The 23,252-nt window shown below is 42.4% G+C and overlaps 1 protein-coding gene across 1 annotated transcript in view; it reads left to right on the top strand.

Annotated features, from left to right (window-relative positions):
* Positions 1-23,252, top strand: part of smo (smoothened, frizzled class receptor) — a 174,668-nt gene that overhangs the window by 76,077 nt on the left and 75,339 nt on the right. The window contains exons 6-8 of the mRNA XM_080268125.1: positions 131-303; positions 13,347-13,465; positions 21,706-21,933. Of these exons, the coding sequence (XP_080124251.1) occupies positions 131-303; positions 13,347-13,465; positions 21,706-21,933 (520 nt within the window). The remainder of the gene's footprint in view (positions 1-130; positions 304-13,346; positions 13,466-21,705; positions 21,934-23,252) is intronic.

The raw sequence follows: 23,252 nt of genomic DNA, 5'->3' as shown, positions 1-23,252 counted from the left end.
TATTATTACTATGGCCTTTTTCCCATCTAATGATGGGGTCAGAAAACGTGTAGAAAACAAAGAAATAGAAGTCACGGAGAGGGAGCTGTCAAAAAGATGCTATAGTACAATGTTTAACTTTTCTGTGCAGGCTACGTATCTGATTGACTGGCGCGCAGCAAACAAGTACCCAGTGCTGATCATCTTTTACATCAATGGCTGCTTCCTGATTGCTAGTATTGGCTTCATCATCCAGTTCCACCCTGGTGTGAGAGAGAACCTCACCTGCCGCTCAGATGGTACACTGCGCAAAGGTGAACCCAGGTATGACAGAGGATGTTTTTTATATGGTACAGTACAGTATATTATTTTTGATATGAGGTCTGTCAAAAAAAAAAAAAAAAAAAAAAAAAAAAATCGTGCCAATGAGCTGACATACAGCATGTTTGCATCGGGAGCGCTGTGTAGCGGTGACTTTGAGCTTTAGCCAAACATCAGCCGCATCATGCCATGTCATTTAGTCATTAAGGTACATGCATTTGAGTGAACATGTGTTTAGTGCACTTGGTGATTTGTTGCAAGTTGAACAATGAAGGTTCTTGAAGAGCAATATCTTTGTGTAAATTGTTTCAAATTAGGAAAAACTCTTACAGAGACTATTTAGATGTTGCAACAGGCTTATGGGGAGGATTGTTTGAGCTGTACTCAATGTCACAAACAGCATCAGCAGTTCAAATCGGGAAGAACATCCACCGAAGATGATCGCCTTCCACATCAATAGATGACGATCACGTTGAGAAAGTGCATGCTTTGATGTGTGAAAATTGTCACCTGACTGTCCGTGAAGTTGATGTAAAAGTTTGTGCCACACAATTTTAACTGAGAAATTTAAAATGCATCATGTTGCCACAGAATTTGTGCTATGTCTGCTGGCAGATGAGCAAAAAGAGATCAGAGTCACAGTCAGTCAGGAGCAGTTTGATTGTTCGAATGCTGATGAAGACTTCCTGAAAAATGTCATAAAGAGTGATGAAAGATGAGTGTATGAGTACGATTTTGAAACAAAAAGGCAGTCATTGCAGTGTGTTGGAACATCATCATCATGACCAAAAACAGCAAGTCATAGTTGAGCTAATGTGAAGATGATTTTGACTGTCTTTTTTATTGGAAGGATGTTGTTCATCATGAGTTTGTTCCACATGATCAGACAGTCAATACAGATTTTTCACTTGGATATCCTGATGCATTTGAGGGAGGCAGTGCATAGGAAGAGGCCTGAGATGTGGACAAACAAAACCTGGATGCTGCACCATGATCATGCACCTGCTTATGCGCCATTTCTTGGCGAAACACAAGATGACTGTTTGCCCACCAGCTACCCTACTCTTCAGATTTGGCCCCTGCAGACTTTTTTTTTTTTTTTTTTTTTTCCCCAGAGTTGAAAGCCATCCCAAAAAGTCACTGATTTCAGAAGATAGAAGAGATAGAAGAAAATTCATTATGAAAATGTACACCATCCCAGAAAACTCACTCCAGGATGCCCTCCAGAACTGAAAAAATGTTTGGAACAAATTTTAAATAGTGGAGGGGGATATTCTGAAGCAGACAAGTTTGATTAAATTGTAAATGAAAGCAATAAATTTTTGTTTTTTGAAAAGGTCATGTTGTTTTCTTTTTGGACAGATGTCATACTCAATTGATTCAGGCACCATGTACTGTGTTGAATGGTAAAGACATACCTAAATAAATGCTTGGAGGTCACCTGCATATGGCCTACTGGGGTTTTCATGTAAATGGTGTTTGAGGTTTAATGCTTATAAAATGTGGTTGCTGAGTTGGTTGAGAAGTGGTCCACTCTCCCAGTAATGCTGGTTTGAATCCTAGCTAGGGCAGGGAACCTTTCAAAGGAGTTAAATGTAATTAAAGTAGATTTTATTGATCTACCACAGGACCCATTGACATGTCAAACTCCACCCCTTCAGCGACCAATACACCAGTCCTGTATGAGGCAGCCCTAGCATGTGTTCAGTATGGATGGTGGGCATTAGTGCTGAAACCATAGCATGTGGAGTGTTATGATATACAGGAGGAATGCTGGGCCTCAGGGAACAATCTCTTAAAAAAAAAGTAGTTGGGGAGGGGGGGAGTGACTGGTCACTCACCATAAATGTCTACACTAAGTGGCCTTTCTGTAGACCCTAATGTTCCTGATGTAGCAGTAAAGGATTGAATGAAAGAAATAAGATGCATATTGCATAATACATTTTGTGATTTGTGATTACCTAGTTTGTGATAGAAACTTGTTTGTATAACCCTGTGCTCCTACAACTAGAAAAGGAAAATACAGTATGGGATCGCCTTTTTGCTTGTTTTTATCATCATCATCATCATCATCATCATCTCGACCTCCTTTCCCACCCTAGGGCAGGGTGAGGAGTAGCAGTGTCCAGGCAGCCCATATTTGCCCAATCCAATGGGCCACGCTTCCATTCACTCATCATTCAAGCCCTTGGAATCCTGGCTCTTATCAGATATGCCAGAAACATTCACCATGTTGTGTAGCTTCACATAAATGTATCCGGTAGGGTCAGTCCGGACGCTGTCACGTTAAAAGGGGTGCCAAATCACCAATCATGCACTTCTCCTCACAACATTCACCCAGCCAGCTCGATCTCCTGTCAGCTCCCCTGCCTCACCATCCTCCAAACTTCTCTTCCTCACACACTCACTCACCATATCCCTCCACCCTCCCCTTGACCTTCTTAGCCTCCTTCCTCCCCTTCAAATTCGCTCAGATACACCTTTTTTACCACTCTGTTGGTATCCATTCTCTCCACATGACCACACCATCTCAGTACACTGTCTTCGATTCCGGTGTCCACTGACTTCTTTATTCCACATCTTTCACGATTCGCACCATTTTGTATCCCATCCACCCTCTGCACTCCACACACATTCCTCATCAGTCTCATCTCCACTGCTCTCACTCTCGACTTTTCACCCTTATACCACACCACGGCCTTACATCCACATGTTAAAGCTGGCACCAACACTCCTTCATGCAAGCCTCGTGCAGCTGCAACACTCAAGCCTCTGTTTCTTATCAAGGCCTTCATTGCACCAGCTACCTTTCCTCCTTGTGCCACTCTACCTTCAACTTCCCTTGCACACTTTCCTCTCCTTTCTGTCAATACACCAAGGTATCTGAACTCTCACCAATTCCAGTCTCTCTCCATTCACTGCAATTTCACACTGGGAGTCACCTTCTCTCTCAGTAATCATCACTTTACTCTTTTCTACAATTACTCTCAAGGCACGACGCTTACAGTCATCAGCAAAATTCTGCACTAGCCTACCAAGTTCTTGTCTGGGCTTTGAAAGCAGTACTGCATCATCAGCATAAAACAAATTTGAGATATTCCATCCATCACCATTCATTACCAGGGCCATCCCCCTCTCCATTACTTGTGTTTTTACTTCTCTTATCACCCCATACATATATACAGTATATTGAACAGCCATGGGGACATCATTCAACCCTGTTGCAGGCCCACACCAATTGTGAACCATTCACTTGGATGCCCATTAACCCTTACACATGCTTCGCTACATTTTTCATTTACTTTAATTTCATTTCATTTTTAAAGGATCCAACATGCTTGCATGCATCGGCCTTGGTCACCTAATGGCGGCTTTCCACGCTGCACGATCCATTGCAGCCTCCCTGTTCAGTCCCTTAACCCTGAGATCACACTTAATGACCTTGTCCCATATCTCTGGTCTACCCCTCATAACCCCATCCCCAATATTAACACTTCTCACCTTCCTCACCCAATTACCATCCCCCATCCTCTCCACATGTCCAAACCATCTCGATCTACGTCTCCTCATCACAACACCAATACACTCCAGACCCATCCTACCTCTCAACTCTTCCATCATAAACCCAGCCCCCCCGGACCTTGCATGCTGGGACGCACTACACATCCACCTAGTCATTGTCATTTCTGTACGTCTGAGCCGGCGAATATCCTCCTTTACTGCCCAGGTCTCACTACCATACAGCATTACACTCCTAACACATGCTGTATACAAAGACCCCTTAGCACGTAGGGAGAGCCCTCTCAGTGTCAGAAGAGGCAAGAGCTCCCTGAACTTCTTCCAACCACTTCTCACCCTAGCCACAGAGCTAGCTCCAGCCCCACCTCCAGCACACAACATGTCTCCCAAATAACAAAACTCTTCCACTCACTCAAGAGATTCACTGGCAAGTTCAATCCTTTCACGTCTGACAATCTCCACCTGCTGTCCCTGACACACCGTACACATAAAATCAGCATTATCTCGCAGTCTACCTCTGATACTACTTCATCTCTTGTGCACCTGGGGGTAGGTTTTTTTTTTCAAGAATACTCCCCCAGTATCCCTGCTTGTTGTAAAAGGCGACTAAAAGGGTTGGCGGAGGGTTAGTGCCCCTCCCCGGAAAACAACTAACTAAAAAAAACAAACAATAAGCCTCGGACAAGGACTGACCAAACGATGACGACCAAGGACCGGACAAAGGACATGGTTATCGGAACGTGGAATGTAAGGGGAGTGAATGATGAGGTGAAAGAGAGAGATTGTCCAGGTGCTTGAGGGTGCGAAAGTGGATGTACGTGGAATAACGGAAACAAAATGGAGAGGAGAAAGTGTGAGAGAATGGGAGTATGGATGGGGTATATGTGCAGGAGTAGGTGAGAATGAGAGGGCAAAGGAAGGAGTATGTATAGTTGTGAGTAAAAGATGGAAGAAGAGCATAAGACAGTATGGATCAGTTGGGTCAAGGATTGTGTGGGTAAAGTTGAAAGTTGGAATACAAATGTGGGCGATTGTGTGTGTGTATGCGCCAACGCAAGATCGTGCTAGAAGAGTGAGAGAAGAGTTCTGGACAAATGTAGAAGTGTGAATGGAAAAGTTTGGAAGGAATGAGAGAGTGTTTTTGATCGGTGATATGAATGGTAAAGTTGGGAATGTGAAGGTGGATGGAATAGTTGGTGAGTGGGGTGTGCCTGCTGAGATAGATGAGAATGGGAGTGCGTTAGTGGACATTTGTGCTGGGAGGGGGTTGGTGATAGTCAATACCCTCTTCAGGCATAAAATGATCCACAGGTACACATGGCGAGTGATGAGAAGGGTGGGTGGTGAACTGAATGAAAGGAAGGCAATGATTGATTATGTGTGTGTGGATGAAAGGATGCGAAGATGTGTAATGGATGCAAGAGCTTATAGAGGTTGGGGGAGTGGACTTTCTGACCACTACTTGGTGGTGGCCAGAATTAGGATTCGAGTAAGATGGAGGAATAGAAGAAGGGAAAGACGAGAGGAAGGAGTAGTTGCAAGGAGAGTGGAAAGGTTACAAGAGGATGAGAAAAAGGCAGAGTATAAGAGAGAAGTGGAGGAACGATTGGGCAGATATGAATTGGAGCAGATGGGAGACGTGGAAGGTGTGTGCAGGATATTTACAGAAGAAATATGTGCAGCATGTGATGTGGTGTGTGGAAGGAAGAGAAGACGGAGGGGGATGCAAGGAACAGCATGGTGGACTGAAGAGGTGAGACAGGCTGTGGAACAAAAGAAGAAAGCATACAATGAATGGATGAGAAATAGGGGCGTGGAAGAAGTTGAGAGGCGGAAGAGAGAGTTATATGTAGAAAGAAAGAGAGAGGTGAAAAGATTAGTAAGAGAGAGTAAGAAGAGAGTGGATGAGGAATTTAGAAGGAATTTGAGTGTAAAGTGGAGGGACTTTAAGAAAATGTTCTGGAAAGAGGTGAAAAGAGTAAGACAGGGTGGATGTGAAGTTAGCAGTTGAGTGAAAGATAAAAATGGTAGATTACTAGTGGAGAAGGGAGAAAAAGTGAGCAGATGGAGAGAACACTTTAAGGAATTGTTGAACATAGAGGATGGAAGTAATGCAAGTATAAGTGGCTGGGGAATGGCTGGGAGAAGGAGGGGGGTGAGAAGACAGGAAGAAATCAGTGAGATAGAAGTTGTGGAAGCAATGAAGAAAGTTAAATCGGGGAAAGCCCCAGGAATTGATGGAGTGTGTGGTGAAATGCTGAAGCATGGGGGAGAGATAGTGGTAGAATAGATGTGGAAGAGGTGCAGATTGGCCTGGGAGGAAGGTAGAGTCCCGGAGGATTGGAAGTCAGGTATAATTATTCCCTTGTACAAAGGAAAAGGGGAAAAAGAAGTGTGTGGTAATTATAGGGGCATTTGTCTTCTTAGTATAATGGGAAAAGTGTATGGTAGGATACTTATAGACAGAGTTAGAGAAAGAACAGAGAAATTAGTTGGAGAAGAACAGGGAGGCTTTAGGAGGGGAAGAGGTTGTGTAGATCAGATATTCATTCTTAGATCTTTAGTGGAAAAGTTTCTAGAGAAGGGAAACAAGATGTATGCGGCTTTCATGGATTTGGAGAAAGTATATGACAGGGTGGATAGACAAGGATTGTGGAAAGTGTTAAGAATATATGGAGTAGATGGGAAGTTGTTGAATGCTGTGAGGAGTATGTACGATGGTGCGAAGGCTGCAGTGCGTGTGGATGGTGAACTAAGTGAATTTTTCTCTTTGAAAGTTGGGTTGAAACAGTGATGTGTCATGTCTCCATGGTTGTTCAATCTGTACATGGATGGGGTAATAAAAGAAGTACAAGGTAGGGAAGTGGATGTTAGAGTGGCCCTGGTGAGAGAGGATAGTGTTTGGAAACTCCCTGTACTGTTGTTTGCAGATGATACTGTGTTGTTGAGTGAAGACGAAGGGGAGCTGCAAGGCTTGGTGGATGAGTTTGGGAGAGTGTGTAAGAAACGGAATCTAAGGGTGAATGTAGGGAAGAGTAAAATGATGGTCTTTGAGAGGAGTGAAGTCAGTGAATGTACAGCGAGGTTGGATGGTGAGAAATTGGAAAATGTGAGTACGTTTAAGTATTTGGGTAGTGTGATGAATAAGGATGGAGGTTTGGAGGGTGAAGTGCTTGAAAGGGTACAGCAGGGAAGAAAGGTTGCTGGTTCTTTGAAAGCAATGATAAGAAAGAGGGAAGTGAGCATGGAAGTGAAAAAGTTACTACATGACAGTATTGTGATACCAACTCTAACGTATGGAAATGAAGCTTGGACGTTGTTGAAAGGACACAAGTCAAGAGTGAGAGCAGTGGAAATGAGTTATTTAAGAGGAGCCTGTGGAGTCACATGGAGAGACAGGTTGACGAATGAAGATATAAAGGAGCGTTGTGGTGTGGATGTGGATGTGATAGGAAGCGTTATGAGGAACACACTGAGGTGGTTTGGCCATGTGGAGAGAATGGAGGGTGAAAGACTGACGAAGAGAGTGTATGTGAGTGAGGTGGAGGGGGGAAGAGGGAGGGGGAGGCCGAGGATGAGGTGGAGGGATGGGGTGGAGAGGTATATGAGAGAGGGGGGTGTGAGTTGGGAGCAGGGCAGTGAAATGGCGGGGGACAGGGCGACTTGGAGGCGATTTGTTTGTGGCCACCCCAAACGGGATTGAGGCGTCTGGCAATAGATAGATAGATAGACCGCACAAGATAGAATCACTTCCCATGCCCCATCATAAAAACTCTTGATGGCATCTAGCAGCTTACCAGCTTCACCATACATGCGCAGAACTTTCCACAATCCTTCATGTCCACTTTGTCGTATGCCTTTTCCAGGTCCATGAATGCCATAAATGCCTTATGGTCCTTCTCACAAGCCTTCTCTGCTATCTGTCTCACTGCAGATGTTTGGTCCACACAACCTTTACCACTCCTAAAGCCACCTGTTTATCACTCACTAGTACTTTTTATAATAATTCTTCCATATACCTTCCCTACCACACTCAATAAACTTATGCCACAATAATTCTTGCACTCAAGTCACTCACCTGTATTTTTGTACTGGGGTACAATTACAGCTCTTTCCCACTCTGCTGGCACAGTTTCACTCATCCATGCCTTCCTACATATCTACAAAAGGCACTTCATTCCAGTCTCTCCACTATACTTAATCATCTCTGCATACACCTCATCAGCCCCAGCTGCATTCCCATTATTCAGCTGCTTCACAATGCTCTTCACCTGTGCAAGTGTCACGTCTCCTGGCACTGCATTCCTTCTCTGCACACCCCCAAAACCAGTCATGTTTACAGTGGCTCTGCTCTGTCTACCCCCATTCACCAGGCTTTCAAAATATTCTTTCCATCTGGTTCTTACATTATCCCCATGAGTTAATAATCTACCACCTACATCCTTCACACCATCACATTTCTTTCCACTTTCACTTCTACTTTTCTGCACCTCTTTCCAGAATAACTTCCTATTTTCAGAGTAGCTTGCATTCATTTTTCTTCCTAGATCATCATTTACGTCCTTCTTTTTCCTCTTCACTAGTCTCTTTACGTGCTACTTGCCCTCAATATATTCATTTCTTATTTCAACTGAACCCCTGTCCTGTAACCAGTTTAGCCACTTCTTCCTCTTTTCCTCCACCGCTTCTTAACCTCCTCATCCCACCATGCTGTGCCTTTGTTCATCGTTGTTACTCTTGCCACACCACCCACCACTTCAGCATTCCTAAGCAATCCCTATATGCATTCCACAGGCTGTCCATATCCATTTCATTCCAATTCACTGATTCTAACTCCTCCTCTACTTTGGTCCTGTAATCATCTGCCATTTCTTTGATCCTCAGCTTCTCAACTTTCAGTTTTTCTCCCTGACTGCTCCTCTCTCTCTTGATCCACCTCACTCCTCTCAGCTTGATCTTGCATACTTCAGTCATATGATCTGACAGACCTCCACATCGTCCTCTCATGACCCTCTTATCGGCAACCATTCCCATCATCGACCTCTCTACGAGCACGTAATCAGTCAGGCTTTTCAACATGATCCCCTTTCCCTCTATACCATGTATATTTATGTGCATTTTTATGTTTGAAATATGAGTTACAAATGCACAACCTCCTCTCCTGACACATATCCTTTAGTCGCTTCCCATTATCATTTTCTCCTGGTACTCCATAACAACCTATTATGTCATCCTCAGAACCAGTGCCTACTCTTCCATTCATATCCCCCATTATAATCACTTTGTAGCTTCTGGGCATTTCTCCCACTGTTTCATTCAGCTCATCCCAAAACCTGTCTTTCTCTCTCTCACTCCTGCCCTCACATGGTGCATATGCTAATCACCTCCACTTTCACCTTCTCAGACTTGACCTTGACATACATACACCTCGAGCTGACACACTTGTAGTCTCTCATTCCACTCTGCCACACCTCATTCATCGACAAAGCAACTCCATCCTTGCACGTTCCTCGCCCATTCATTCCTGATCTTACACATTTCACACCCTCCTACTCCTCCACTTCACACCTTTTCTTCTTCGTTTCACACAGTGCCATCATGGCATATCTTGCACTCTTGAACACATCACCACTTCCACCCTCTTGCTCTCCTCATTCACACCTCTCACATTCCACATGGCCATGCGAGTCTGTCCATTTGGCTGGGGCCCTGGACAGGTGTTGGGCCCTCCGAGGCTCTCTGAAACAACTGCTGTGATTAAGTTTTTATCATGAACATAAATTTCCTCTGCCAGAAAATATTGTTTATGCATTTTTTGAAAAGTAAGGTTGTATTCATTTATTAATGATAATATTGTACACTCGAAAAGACTAATTTCTCCACCCCCTAGTAGCCAGAGTTACGGCCAGTGAGCGACTAGATGATTGAACGCCTCACACCCACCGCCCATACCCCAACCCCAGTGTTAACTTTGTTGGATAGATGTGGAATGGTCAAAGCTGGTGACGTTACAATGTGTCATGATTGTTTTTATAGATACAGTAGTTAGAACCAGTAGGGGTAAGTATTTAAAGACATTTAATGTGTAATACTTTGCTGTTATCCGCAACATATGAGGCCTCCAGTGCTCAGGGGCGTAACCCCAAAATCATAGTTTGGAGTAAATGAAGAGCTGAGTTTGAGAAGAGGTACATAATGTATTTCAAGTAAAATGATCTTAAGTTATATGTCACTATAATCATCTGGTTGAGAACTTTTCGAAATGCATGTTTGTTTGTTTTTTGCACCCTACCCCAAAGGGCCCCCCCTCAAAAATGTGCATGACTAAAACTGTAACATAATTTTTAGTAAATATACTATTAGGATAGTAAGTTGTGAAAAGTTCATTATACTACGATGAATAGTGAATTTTATATAAATTTTTAAATTTATTTTTTTATGTGTTTTTTTCTTTTCAGTGACCTGTAAAAAGGTACATAGGAAGATAATGATTTGAAACATCTTGTATAATTATTATAATTACATAACATTCCATTGATCCCACTGTGGCTGAGTGGATTGAGGGGGGGGGGGTGTTCTTGTAGTTAAGGATGTCATCCAGGTCAGACTCGTCACCCTCCAGGCCACACCCCCTTCCTCCTGTACTTCCTCTTGGTGCATGAATTTACACAGTTCCTTAAGATCATTCAGTTTCTCAGGTTTGAGAGGAACAACACTAGTATATTTTGGTGGCAATGGAATACTAGGCAAATTAAAGGTGGATGGGTCATAGTTCATTTCTCGACCTTTCTGGAGCTTGATGGGAACTGGCTCACAAAAACCATATCCAGCCTTCACTTTGATTCTCATTTTATAGTCACTGTGCACAATAAACATATGGGCATCCTTGAATCCTCTCCCACTAATTCCCCGTTTGGTGACAACTGCTTGAAGTACATCAAAATGCAGAAAAATTACCTTATTCATTTCCACTACATTGAATGGGTTCATTCCCCTACATTCATTCATGAATTGAATATAATGGGGAGTTGAATAGACATTCTGGCCTTCAGTGCACATTCAAGGTTCCCAAAATCGCGGTCACAAGGGAGAAACAAGAAAGTAGATTCTTGACAGTGTAGATTCTTGATGATTTTCATCTGCTCTCCTTTTCTTTCGTCTCAGACCTCTTCACTTCTGTACCTGTTACATGTCCGTACAGGTATCTTGCCTGTGCTGTGTGATCTTGTAAAGCTCAGTAGATATTGAAGATTTCTTGAGCATTTTCCAGACCAACTTTATCAAAACATTTACTGGGGCAGGAGCAGGGAGGTCCCAAAACCAGTGCAGCCACTTGTTGCTAAGTTTTGAGGCTCACGTATCATTTATCACTGTCACGTTTCTTCTTAGATACATTTTTTTTTTTCTCCGTTTCTGGCTTCCTTAACCTCTTGTGAGTGTGTTGTGGGGGTTGAGCTTCATTTTCACTGTCAGTAGAACTCATGATGGCACTGCAATCCTGGTTAAAATGCACTTATCTAGCCATTAAAATCCATGCAGCTGGCTCGGGTGGAAAACAGGAACACTGGGGTAAAGAGAGAGGCACATGTGGGGCTGGCGGCGGATGATTGGCTGAGTAGGAGGTAATAACAGAATGCCGATTTCTCCTTGGCTGGTGGCTCACTCAGAGTTATGCCTCTGTAGCACACCAGATCAGAGTTGGTCTTTTTCTGACAGGTAAAATCACACAACTTCCGACCCTCCTACCGACCCTCATATGGTCACTTTTTACTTGAAATTGATAACACATTCATTCTGGGAGTTGCAGTCTGTTATTCCCAGTCTTATCTAGAAAACAGTGGTTTGAGGGTTATGCCCCTGTAGGACTGGAGGCCTCATATGAGAAAGGCATGAAACTGGAAGATCTAACAATGTATAATGTGTTATTATCTACATATTTACATCCTATAATATAATGTTACAGGTAAGTATAGTATAGTGAACAACATCTTGTTGAAAGATATGATGTCATTTCTCAAACGTTCTCACTCCCACCTTCACCACCCTTCTCTCTGGGTTCCTGTCTCCACCAAACTCTCATACCACCACATCCCCCACTCCCATCCATTATTAACCAACATAAACAAAGGTAGTGATGAAATGATCTGTCAGGTATTGATCATATTAATATTATCATACCCCTCTGTATTAAGCACCAACAAATTAACACGAAATACTTCGGTATGCATGCCAAGTATTTCATCCTGTTGTAATCTGTTACGTGACATATGCACTGCAAGTTGGACCTTGCGTTACAAGGACATAGGGTTGTTTATTGTTAACAACAGTTATGTGTGGTTTTGGACGTCCATTAATTCTTATTAACGTGGCATTTTATTCCTTGCATTATAAACACGTGAGGTTTATGTTCTGTCATTATTGGATGAACGAAATGAATCAGGGATCAGCTCTGACAGACCACAAACTCTTTACTTTGATGAAAATATTCCAACCTTTTGTCGCAATAGCGACACAATCTCATTATGTATATGACTGAATGTGGGTCAGTCGTATACATAAATTCGTTGTGTGACTGTTATGACGAGAGGTCGAAATATTTTCGCTAAAGCAGAGAGTTTGTCAGAGCTGGTCCCAGATTCATTTCGTTCATCCAATAATGAAAGGAACATAAACCTTGCGTGTTTATAATGTAAGGCTTAAATTGCCAAGTTAATATGAATTAATGGACATCCAAAACTACACATAACCTGTGTTCATGATAAACAACCCTATGTCCTTGTAACACAAGGTCCAACTTGCACTGCATATGTTACATTACAGTTTACAACAGGATGAAATACTTGGCAGGTATACCAAAGTATTTCATGTTATTAATTTGTTGGTGCTTAATGCAGAGGGGTATGATAATATTAATATGATCAATACGTGACAGATCGTTTTGTCACTGTCTTTATGTTGGTTAACAATGGGTGAGAGTGGGGGATGAGAGGGTAAGAAAGGAGTTTGGTGGAGGCTGAAACCCAGAGAGAAGGGTGTTCGAGGTAGGAGCGAGAATGTATGAGAAAAAACATCATATCTTTCAGCAGATGTTGTTCATTGTACTGTACTATACTTATCTGTAACATTATAATATAGGATGTAAATATGTAGACAATAACACATAATACATTGTAGGTCTTATTTCATTTTAATGCCTTTCTTATATGATGTGGATAACAGCAAAGTATTACTGCAGTAAATGCCTTTATATACTGTACTTACCCCTACTGGTTCTGGTTGTTTATAAAAACAATCATGACACATTGTCACATTACCAGCTTTGGTCATTTCACATCTATACAACAATGCTTACACTGGGGTTGGGGTATGGTTGGTGGGTGTGGGGTGTTTGATCGCCTGGTCGCTCACTGGCCGTGACTCTGGCTACTAAGGTGGGGAGAAATTACTGCTTTTGGGTGTACATGCTTTATTTATGCATAGCTGTGTAGAGGAATAAATGACCTGTGACTTATGCTTGTATTGTACAGTTCTGGAGGTGACCTGTCGTGTGTGGTTGTGTTTGTTTGCATCTATTACTTCATGGTGGCAGCTGGGGTCTGGCTAATCATCCTCTCCTACTCCCTTCACACCAGCTTCAAGACATATGGTAAGGCTGCATGTACTGTCAGAGGAGGTATAGGAATCTTGTATGATTATGGTTATGATAGTAATCCAGAGCCTGCATTGTTGTTGCAGCCCCAGGTTCATCTAGGCGCAAACTGCATAACAGCAGTAATCAGTGGTGGGTATGATGCAGATGATATGATTCATCATTATCAGACATACTTTTTCTGTAACATTGTCATTATGGCCTATTAAGTATTTTTTTTCCTTAAACAGTGGGATTTTGTTGTATGACAAACATTTTTCTGTTTATTGTGGTAAACATATAACCGAGGTTTCTGGCGGGATTGAACGTCCCCCAGATTCCCCTATCCAAAATCACTTAATCATGGCAGTTGTTTCAGAGAGCCTCGGAGGGCCCAATACCTGCCCAGGGCCCCAGCCAAATGGGCAGACTCGCATGGCCATGTGGAATGTGAGAGGTGTGAATGAGGAGAGCAAGAGGGTGGAAGTGGTGAATATGTTCAAGAGTGCGAGATATGCCATGATGGCATTGTGTGAAACGAAGATGAGAGGGTGTGAAGTGGAGGAGTGGGAGGGTGTGAAATTTATAAGATTGGGCATGATGGATGAGGAAGATGTAGGGAAGGAATTGCTTTGTTGATGAATGAGGTGTGACAGAGTGGAATGAGAGACTACAAATGTGTCAGTTCAAGGTGTATGTATGTCAAGGTCAAGTTTGGGAAGGTGAAAGTGGTGATTGTAGTATATGCATCGTGTGAGGACAGGAGTGAGAGAAAGACAGGTTTTGGGATGAGCTGTGTGAAGTAGTGGGAGAAATGCCCAGGAGATATAAAGTGATTGTAATGGGGAATATGAGTGGAAGAGTAGGCACTGGTCCTGAGGATGACATGTTGGGTTGTTATGGAGTACTGTACCAGGAGAAAATTATAATGGGAAGTGACTAAAGGATATGTGTCAGGAGAGGAGGTTGTGCATTTGTAACTTGTATTTCAGACACAAAGATACACATAAATATACATGGTATAGAGGGAACGGGGATCATGTTGAAAAAAGCCTGATTGATTACGTGCTTGTAGAGAGGTCGATGATGAGAATGGTTGCCGATACGAGGGCTGTGAGAGGACAGTGTGGAGGTCTCTCAGATCATATGATTGTGGTATGCAAGAGCAAGCTGAGAGGAGTGAGGTGGATCAAGAGAGAGAGGAGCAGTCAGGGAGAAAGACTGAAAGTTGAGAAGCTGAGGATCAAAGAAATGGCAGATGATTACAGGACCAAAGTAGAGGAGGAGTTAGAATCAGTGAATTGGAATGAAATGGATCTGGACAGCCTGTGGAATGCATATAGGGATTGCATAGGTAGGAATCCTAAAGCAGTGTGTGGTGTGGCAAGAGTAACAACAAAGAAGAAAGGTACAGCATGGTGGGATGAGGAGGTTAAGAGAGCAATGGAGGAAAAGAGGAGGAAGTGGCTAAAGTAGTTACAGGACAGGGGTTCAGTTGAAATAAGAACTGAATATATTGAGAGCATGTAGCACGTAAAGAGACTGCTGAAGAGGAAAAAGAAGGAGGTAAATGATGATCTAGGAAGAAAAATGAATGCAAAGTACTCTGAAAATAGGAAGTTATTCTGGAAAGAGGTGCAGAAATGTAGAAGTGAAAGTGGAAAGAAATGTGATGGTGTGAAGGATGTAGGTGGTAGATTGTTAACCCATGGGGATGAAGTAAGGACCAGATGGAAGGAATATTTTTGCCTTCTTTATTGTACAAACAGTTGACTCATTCATCCCAAACATACTGTTCCGAGACAATTCACAGGCGTTGGTGGAGACACTTTAGCACAGTCTGGTGCACTAGCCCTCACTGCCTCCCGTATACTACGTTCTGCCTTCTTTTTTGTATGAACAGTTGACTCATTTACCCCAAACATACAGATCTGAGACATTTCACCGTCAAGGCAATTCATTGTCAAAACATGGATGATTCCCCGTCAGGACAATTCGGACCCTGGACGATTCCCTGTCATTATTATTGATTAATTAATACGTTAATAACTAATTTTCTGGGGGATTTTATAACTTATTTAAGTAAAAAACTAGTGTACTGTACTTGCTAAATAAACTGATATGTAAATAAATGACAGGGAATCGTCCTGATGGCGAATTGTTGCCGACATTCCTTCCCTAAGTTTGTCCAACACTTTAACTTTCTCTGTCAGCAACATCATTTTACGAGTCCGTTTTGGTGAATTACCACATGCATCATTAGCACTATGCTTAGGCCCCATGTTGGCAAACAAGGCAAGCAATCACTGGAAGGCAGAAAAATAAGCCACAAAGAAAACGATTCGCGAGTCACACACAGTTCTACCGTCGGATTCAAACTGACTGCTGTGTGGTGCGTGGTATACCGACCTCCCCCCCCACACACACACACATATATGTATGCACACGGGCAGCAGGTAGGCATTTTTATATTTTATTTATTTCTCTCGTATACTGTATTTTTAAAATTATTTATTTGAATACTATAATTTTATGTTTTGATTATTGTACAAAAAATTCGTGGATAACCGAAATCACGTGAAAAAAGTTCGCATGAATTAAGGACTACCTGTACATGTAAATACAATACGTATAATAAAAATACAGTGTATTGTAGTACTGTTACAGTACACTTACTGTGCCAGGAAGGGATGCTGTTGAAGTACACTTACTGTGCCAGGAAGGGATGCTGTTGAAGTACACTTACTGTGCCAGGAAGGGATGCTGTTGAAGTACACTTACCGTGCCAGGAAGGGATGCTGTTGAAGTACACTTACTGTGCCAGGAAGGGATGCTGTTGAAGTACACTTACTGTGCCAGGAAGGGATGCTGTTGAAGTACACTTACTGTGCCAGGAAGGGATGCTGTTGAGTACACTTACTGTGCCAGGAAGGGATGCTGTTGAAGTACACTTACTGTGCCAGGAAGGGATGCTGTTGTCACTGTGGGCTGATTCCTGAACTTCCCCTTCATGTAGTGAAATTTGTTCGCAAAATCTGGGGAAAGTTTGGTTGCGATTTGGCCATTTTTTATATCCAAAGTTCACAATAAAAGGGTTCATTATATTGAGGGTTTAATATATATATATATATATATATATATATATATATATATATTTTCCCCACTATGCCTGAAAGTCTCTGTACTAGATTTAAGCCTGTCACCTGAGAGAAATTATGAAAGCTACAGAGATGTTCTTGGTTTCTGTTTGTAGATGGAAGAATGTAGCCCAATTAATATTCTTAGGTTTTTACAATACCCCATCCATTAATGAAAAAGACAGGTCAAATATAAGTGAAAAGTGAGATTTTTGCCTGCCACTCTAGAGTTAAGGATGTTTTAAAACAGCTTTTTCAGTTGTTGCATATAAACCTTGTGCCCACTTGTGCTCTAGGCCCTCAGGGACCCAAAAGAGGTATTATGAACTTGGTGTTTTTTTTTTTTTCTTTTCCTTCTGCCACATGTGGGCCATGCTTTGGTCTCTTGCACCATACCTAGCTATGCCCTTCATCATGTACAGTAATTACTTCTCAGCACCTTGTTATATGTTTTCCTTGCACAGTGTCTTGTTTTTCCATCTGAATTCTTACTTATACACCTCTTGACAGAGTTGTCTGCCCCTAATCTTTCTACATGTCCAATACACTACAGCTTACCCTTATGCAAGACCTTGCAAGCATTTGTGAACTTTCATACCTCTCCAAGTTGCATTGTTCATAGTACAGTATCCCTCAGTGACATGCAAAGCCCTCCATTCAAGATTGAGTTTTCTTGTTAGCAAATGCCTAAGGAGGAAATATTGATTTATATTTTGTAAATAGGGCGCATCTTGTTTCACTGAAGTTCTGCTTCGATTTTCACAAACTTGAGACTCAGCAGATTAAGAGTGTGTGTGTGTGCATTCATTTGTAAACTTGTAGAATAGTGGTTTCAGGTGAATTATGATGCATGTAGTAAGGTTCTGTACACCAGGAAAACATTTACTATGCTGGGTGGTAACCATATAACCAAATTTTGGCGCCTGGTGGTTTAGTGGGTAATTATTGCATTCCAGTCGGATTGAGCTGGTGAAGGTTTATATCCAAGGGATGGTTGGGGTTGATTGCTCATGTAATGCCACTCAGGGATGAGTGAGGCTGGTCACTTTCATCTCACATGTCAAGACCAACTACCTAGCCCCGGGCTCCTATGCTCCTCATTGGGCAATGTAGGATTGGATGATGGATGGATGGATGGATTAGATGATGTATATATGTATATATAAATGAGTATACTGTATTCATGAAGTCTGTGCTGTGTGTGTATTGTGCTGGCATTACTGTTATAATAATATATGAAATGGCATGTTATTTTCCTGCTTGGTATAGTTAGCAAGTGAGAGTGAAGGGTGCTTGAGAGAAATGTTCACTGACGAATGAGGATATAAAGGAGCGTTGTGGTTTGGATGTGGATGTGATAGGAAGCGTTATGAGAAACACACTGAGGTGGTTTGGCCATGTGGAGAGGATGGAGGGTGAAAGACTGACGAAGAGAGTGTATGTGAGTGAGGTGGAGGGGGGGAGAGGGAGGGGGAGGCCGAGGATGAGATGGAGGGATGGGGTGGAGAGGTATATGAGAGAGGGGGGTGTGAGTTGGGAGCAGGGCAGTGAAATGGCGGGGGACAGGGCGACTTGGAGGCGATTTGTTTGTGGCCACCCCAAACGGGATTGAGACATCTGGCAATAGATAGATAGAGATTAAGCTTCTGTTCTGAGTTCTCTGCTGTGTGTTGTTGTTGTTGAGACAGTGTCATTTGACATTAAGAATATGTTTTCTTTGGTAATTATTTTGTTAGTGCCAGTTGTGGAGAATGAGGGATGGCCATAGTGAGATTTAGGTGGTGGAGAGAGAGAACTGATGGGCTGAAGTTAAATGGAAGTAAAACATATGTAGGGATGGCTTGGGTAATTGGTAGCACTGTAACAGTGAAAGTGAGTGGCCATGAGTCATGCATCACAAGGGTTGGGAGAGTAATTAAATCCTGTGTAATGTTTGTAGTATGTGGGTAATGGAATGAAATACAGTAGAGTTTGAGGTAAGCCGTGCAAATTACATGAATAAGATCTTTGAACCAGGTTTCAGTCTTACTGAGATCCCTAATCCCATTGTCATCATCACCATGATGGAGGGGCATACACCCTTCAGGCAGCGACTCTTCCCCCTCTAAGTATCTCTTGACATGGATGATCAGCCTGCTTCCAGTCATGAGTTCCATTGCCTTACCCTTCGTCTCCATCCCGGGCTAACTCTCAGAGACAACCCTGTGGGCATGGTCAGCTTCAGGAAAAAGGCCATATATCCAAACAACTGAGGTTGGTGCTGACATATTATGTGGGTAATAGGCCTTGACTCAGTCTCCGGAGTAGTCGCTCATTACGTACCCAGTTGTACCAGCCATATCTCTTGATTCTGTGAAGGCACTTAGCACCAAAGGAGTTAGTTCACCCCTTCAGATCATTGTTCAGCATCCATGTCTCACAGCCATAGAATAAGACAGGGAGCACCAGTGCCTTGAAGATATGAATTTTGGTCCTTCTACAGAAATAACAGCAACACCAAATAGCCAAACTGAGTGAATACATAACTCCACAGGCCAGGCCAATGTGACAAGGAATATCATCCAGAGCTCTTGTTTGGCAAGCCACATCTTGCAAATGCAAGTATTTTTTCCCTTCGGCGAACAAATTTTACAAGCAAGTTGCCTTTTGGCGAGGAGAAAATACAGTATATCCACTTCAAAACCCAGTAAACTGCAAAATAAGTAAATCTCACTTAATTGAGAAAAAAAGCATGCTGAGATCGATTATTAAGTCTCTCCTTCTTGCCATTGTGAATGTATAATAATAATCGATGTGTAAATACATAAATAAATATATTTATTACTTGTAAAATATTTTGGCTCGTATGTTAGGAATCCACATTATAATTACAAATCATAATAGATAAATAGATAGATAGAGAGACAGATAGAAGTAGGAAGTCAGATGATGAGAAGGTATTGTGTCTGCGAGAATTGAGCAATGCTAAACATGCTTACACACTCTTAACTCAAGGAATGCTTTATAGGCACACGACAGCGCCTCGTGACCATACACACACATACACACATACTCACACACAGGCTTCTAGAACTTTCCAACAACAGTGTAACACACGTGACACGACCCCTGCTACACCAGAATTTAGGAAGCAGAGTCAGAAGGAGGCTAGCCATAGAACAGGCAGGTAGTAGGGAGAAGGGCTTAGCAACATGGAAGAGAGAGAGAGAGAGCGAAACAGGGAGGTAGCTAGCGGGACTCTATAATTCACTCGTGTGTGAGAGACTTTGTTAATATTTCCAAGACGAATAAAAATAGTCCCATACTGTTCTTTACCTCTCCTGTCATTGCATGACAAATGGGAACGAAGATTAGAAACTACTCACGTATAACAACCGATCAGCCACAAGTCTAATATATATATAACTTCTCTACAAGTTTATTACAAAGTCTTTTGAGACGTAGTCAGTTTGGCTACCAAAGTTTCTTTGGCTCGTGAATCTGAAACCTTAGGAGCCAAATGGCTCACAACCATCAGCAGTTAGCAAGAGCCCTGTCATCTGACCTGCTGTTGTACCACATTGCCAAGATAATTGAATCTATCCAAGACTTCCCCATTCTCATCATATGCTTGGACGGATTGATATGTTTCATCCAACTAGCCACCAAATGTCTCGACCTTGGTCTTAGCCCAAAAGACCTTTAATCCCAGTGGCATTGCATTTTCATTAAATTCTGCAAGGGCACTTAGTAATATCTCTAGCGACTCTGTTAAGATAATGTGCATCATCAGCAGTGTCAAGGACAGGAACCCTGAAATTGCCAACTGATACTCTACAGTGTCTTCGAATCATCAGCAAAGTCAAGGACAGCAACCCTGAAATTGCCAGCTGATACTCTACAGTGTCAGCCAAGTACCTAATCCTTGCACGTGTTGAAAAACGTGAGAGCAAGGATGCATCCCTGTCTTACTGCTGTACTTACTGGGAGGAAGTCAGTTGTTCCTCCTCCACACTTGATAGCACCCTCAATGTTTGAATAAAGGCCAGCACTCAGTCAGATTATTCCTGCGGGGATGCCACGGTTGCAGGAGTTCCCATAGTACCTCCTAATATACTGAGTCAGATGCTGTCATGAGCTCTACATAGGCTGGGAGCAGACCTTGTCGATACTCAAGGTGACCATCCACGAGAACTCAAAGATCTGGGATATTGTTGTCAGCTGTAGACTTCCTTGGTGTGAATCTGGATTGCTCATGCCTCTGAAACATTGGCAGTTGGTCCCAGATATGCATCAGGAGAATGTAAAAAGAACCTTGCCTGGCACAGAGATCATTGTAACACCATAATAGTTACTGCAGTCATTCTGATCTTTCCCTTTCCAGATAGGGCTGACCAAACCTCTTGCCCAGTCAGGAGAAATGATATCAGTCTGCCAAGTGGCTTCTATGAGTGCATGTAATACCCTGATCATGGCTTTACCCCAAGCTTTGGTCAGTTCCACTGGAATGCCACAAACACCAGCTGCTCTACCACTTTTCAATCTATCCACTGCCTTCTTGATTTCCCATAGAGAAGGCATGGCATCACCAGTTGGTGAGACTGCAGTCACTGGTTGTACATTTGCCAATGGCAGCCCTCCACGAGGAGGCTCAGCTGTTTACAGCTGCTCAGAGTACTTTGCCCAATTAGCCCAATATTCGTTTGCCTCCAACATGAGTCATCCATCCTTTGATGGAAAAAAGGTCATGATGATGATGATGATGATGATGATTATATTTTTCCACATTTTTCTGCTTTAATTGTTGTATTTAGTTTCCTCATTACAGAAAAACATCGTGCTTTCTGGTAAATTTTAGATTCATCATTTCCTATTTTTCTTTTTTCCATTCTGATAAACTGCCTCTGGTGCTGGACTCCTTCACACGATGGCACAGGTGTAACTGGGCAACATCCGTCATCTCCTGTCCTCTGAAAGGAGGATGATGGACTGCAGGAGAGGAGCAGCTTCTGTCTGCACTCTACTTGGTTCATGTTCAGATGATCATGGGGCTGCAACAACAACCAGTCTAATTCTAGTTGAATTGGACTGCCTAATACTGTAGAGCAAGTGCATACCTGTAATAACATGTGTGTTATGCAGCAGCTGGAGTGCTGGGTGAGGAGCTGGAACGTCGAGCTGCTTACTTCCACCTTGTGGCCTGGTCGCTTCCACTGGTGCTCACCATCACCATCATGGCCCTTACCAAGGTCCAGGCTGACCCTGTGGCTGGCATTTGCTTTCTGGCCTCTGACACTCATATCCGGGTCACTTTCCTGCTGGTGCCTGTTGTTGTCGTGGTGTTGATCAGCGTCTTCTTTTTTATTAGAGGTAGGACAACGGTAGAGTTGAAAGTTTAGCCATGTGGAGTAGTGTAATTCTATATACAATACTGTGTAAGAATCAGATTTCATGTGTTTCATGCTGAAAGTATTTTTTATTACAGAGTGTTCACGCAGAAGCAGCAGATGTTCTGTGTACTGCACTGCATCCAGAAAAAGTTGGCTGCGAAATGCGTTTTTTCGTATGTAAGGATGGGATGAGGTAGATTCCAAAAAATGGGGAAAGTTAATGCATGAATTAGGGGAACTGTTAACAGCAATCTCAGGGAAATGGCCAGACACTCATTCACAAATCATTCAAGTCCCCAGAACTCTGGCTGTACCTTTAGGCCTAGCCATCTGCAGACACACCTTTTTTTAAATAGATGGGTGTCATTTTTTTTTTTTTTAATAAATGGGTATCATTTTCTTTTTTTTAAATAAATGGGTATCACATTGCCTGCCAGATATAGCCAGTGAGATTATGGTAGTAATATAACATTTATCGGCATACGCAGAATAGTTAAATTGTAGAGAGTCACTGGCGCGGTTCCATGGTTGATAGGGTGACAGACTTAGAACAGTATGGTTTCAGGATTGAATCGCAGACTTCCATCTGTAATAATCTGCATATAATGGAGACAGGGTGGTGATCATTAAGGTCTCCATTTGATTATTCATGGCTTTTGACTCTGAGTAGAACACGGGCAGCTGTATTTCCTAATACTGCATCCATTACTTAAAAAATAAAAATAGAAGATGAAAAAATGATGATGATAATGATGATGATATGGAAGCCAACCTATTTCATTATTATTTCCTGGTTTTATTATTTCATAGTAATCATCAGCAACCCAGACATGTTTCCGTATAATTGTTGCAAATTTCCATACTAACTTGATGCATTACTTATCTCTCATGTGACCAGAAATGGACTTCCTTGGGAGTATGCTAATGACTTGGTGTTGATAGCAGAGAATGAAAGAGACAGAGGAACGATTTATGAAATGGAGAGACGGACTGGGGCACAAGGGTTTGAGAGTAAATGTGGATAAAACAAATGTGATAATGTCTAGGGCTGGTGGTGGTACTGTCAAAGCAGAGGAAATGTGGCCATGTGCAGTCTGCCACAAGGGTATGCAGTGTTTGTGAAAAGTGGGTGCGTAGGATATGTAGTGGAATTATTGGTAGACTGTGAAATAATGCTGATGTTGTATGTGCAGTGTGTTGGGGAAAGCTTTAGGAGATTGTTAGGTGTGAAAGAATTTATCATGCTGGAGAATCTCTTGAGTGTGTGGGGCAGTTTGTTATTTGGAGGACAATTTGTGT

Source organism: Coenobita brevimanus, chromosome 26 (genome assembly GCF_032717465.1).
Source record: "Coenobita brevimanus isolate Jiangsu-jjx chromosome 26, ASM3271746v2, whole genome shotgun sequence".
Taxonomy (NCBI): domain Eukaryota; kingdom Metazoa; phylum Arthropoda; class Malacostraca; order Decapoda; family Coenobitidae; genus Coenobita; species Coenobita brevimanus.
This window is presented reverse-complemented; position numbering and strand designations above follow the sequence as displayed.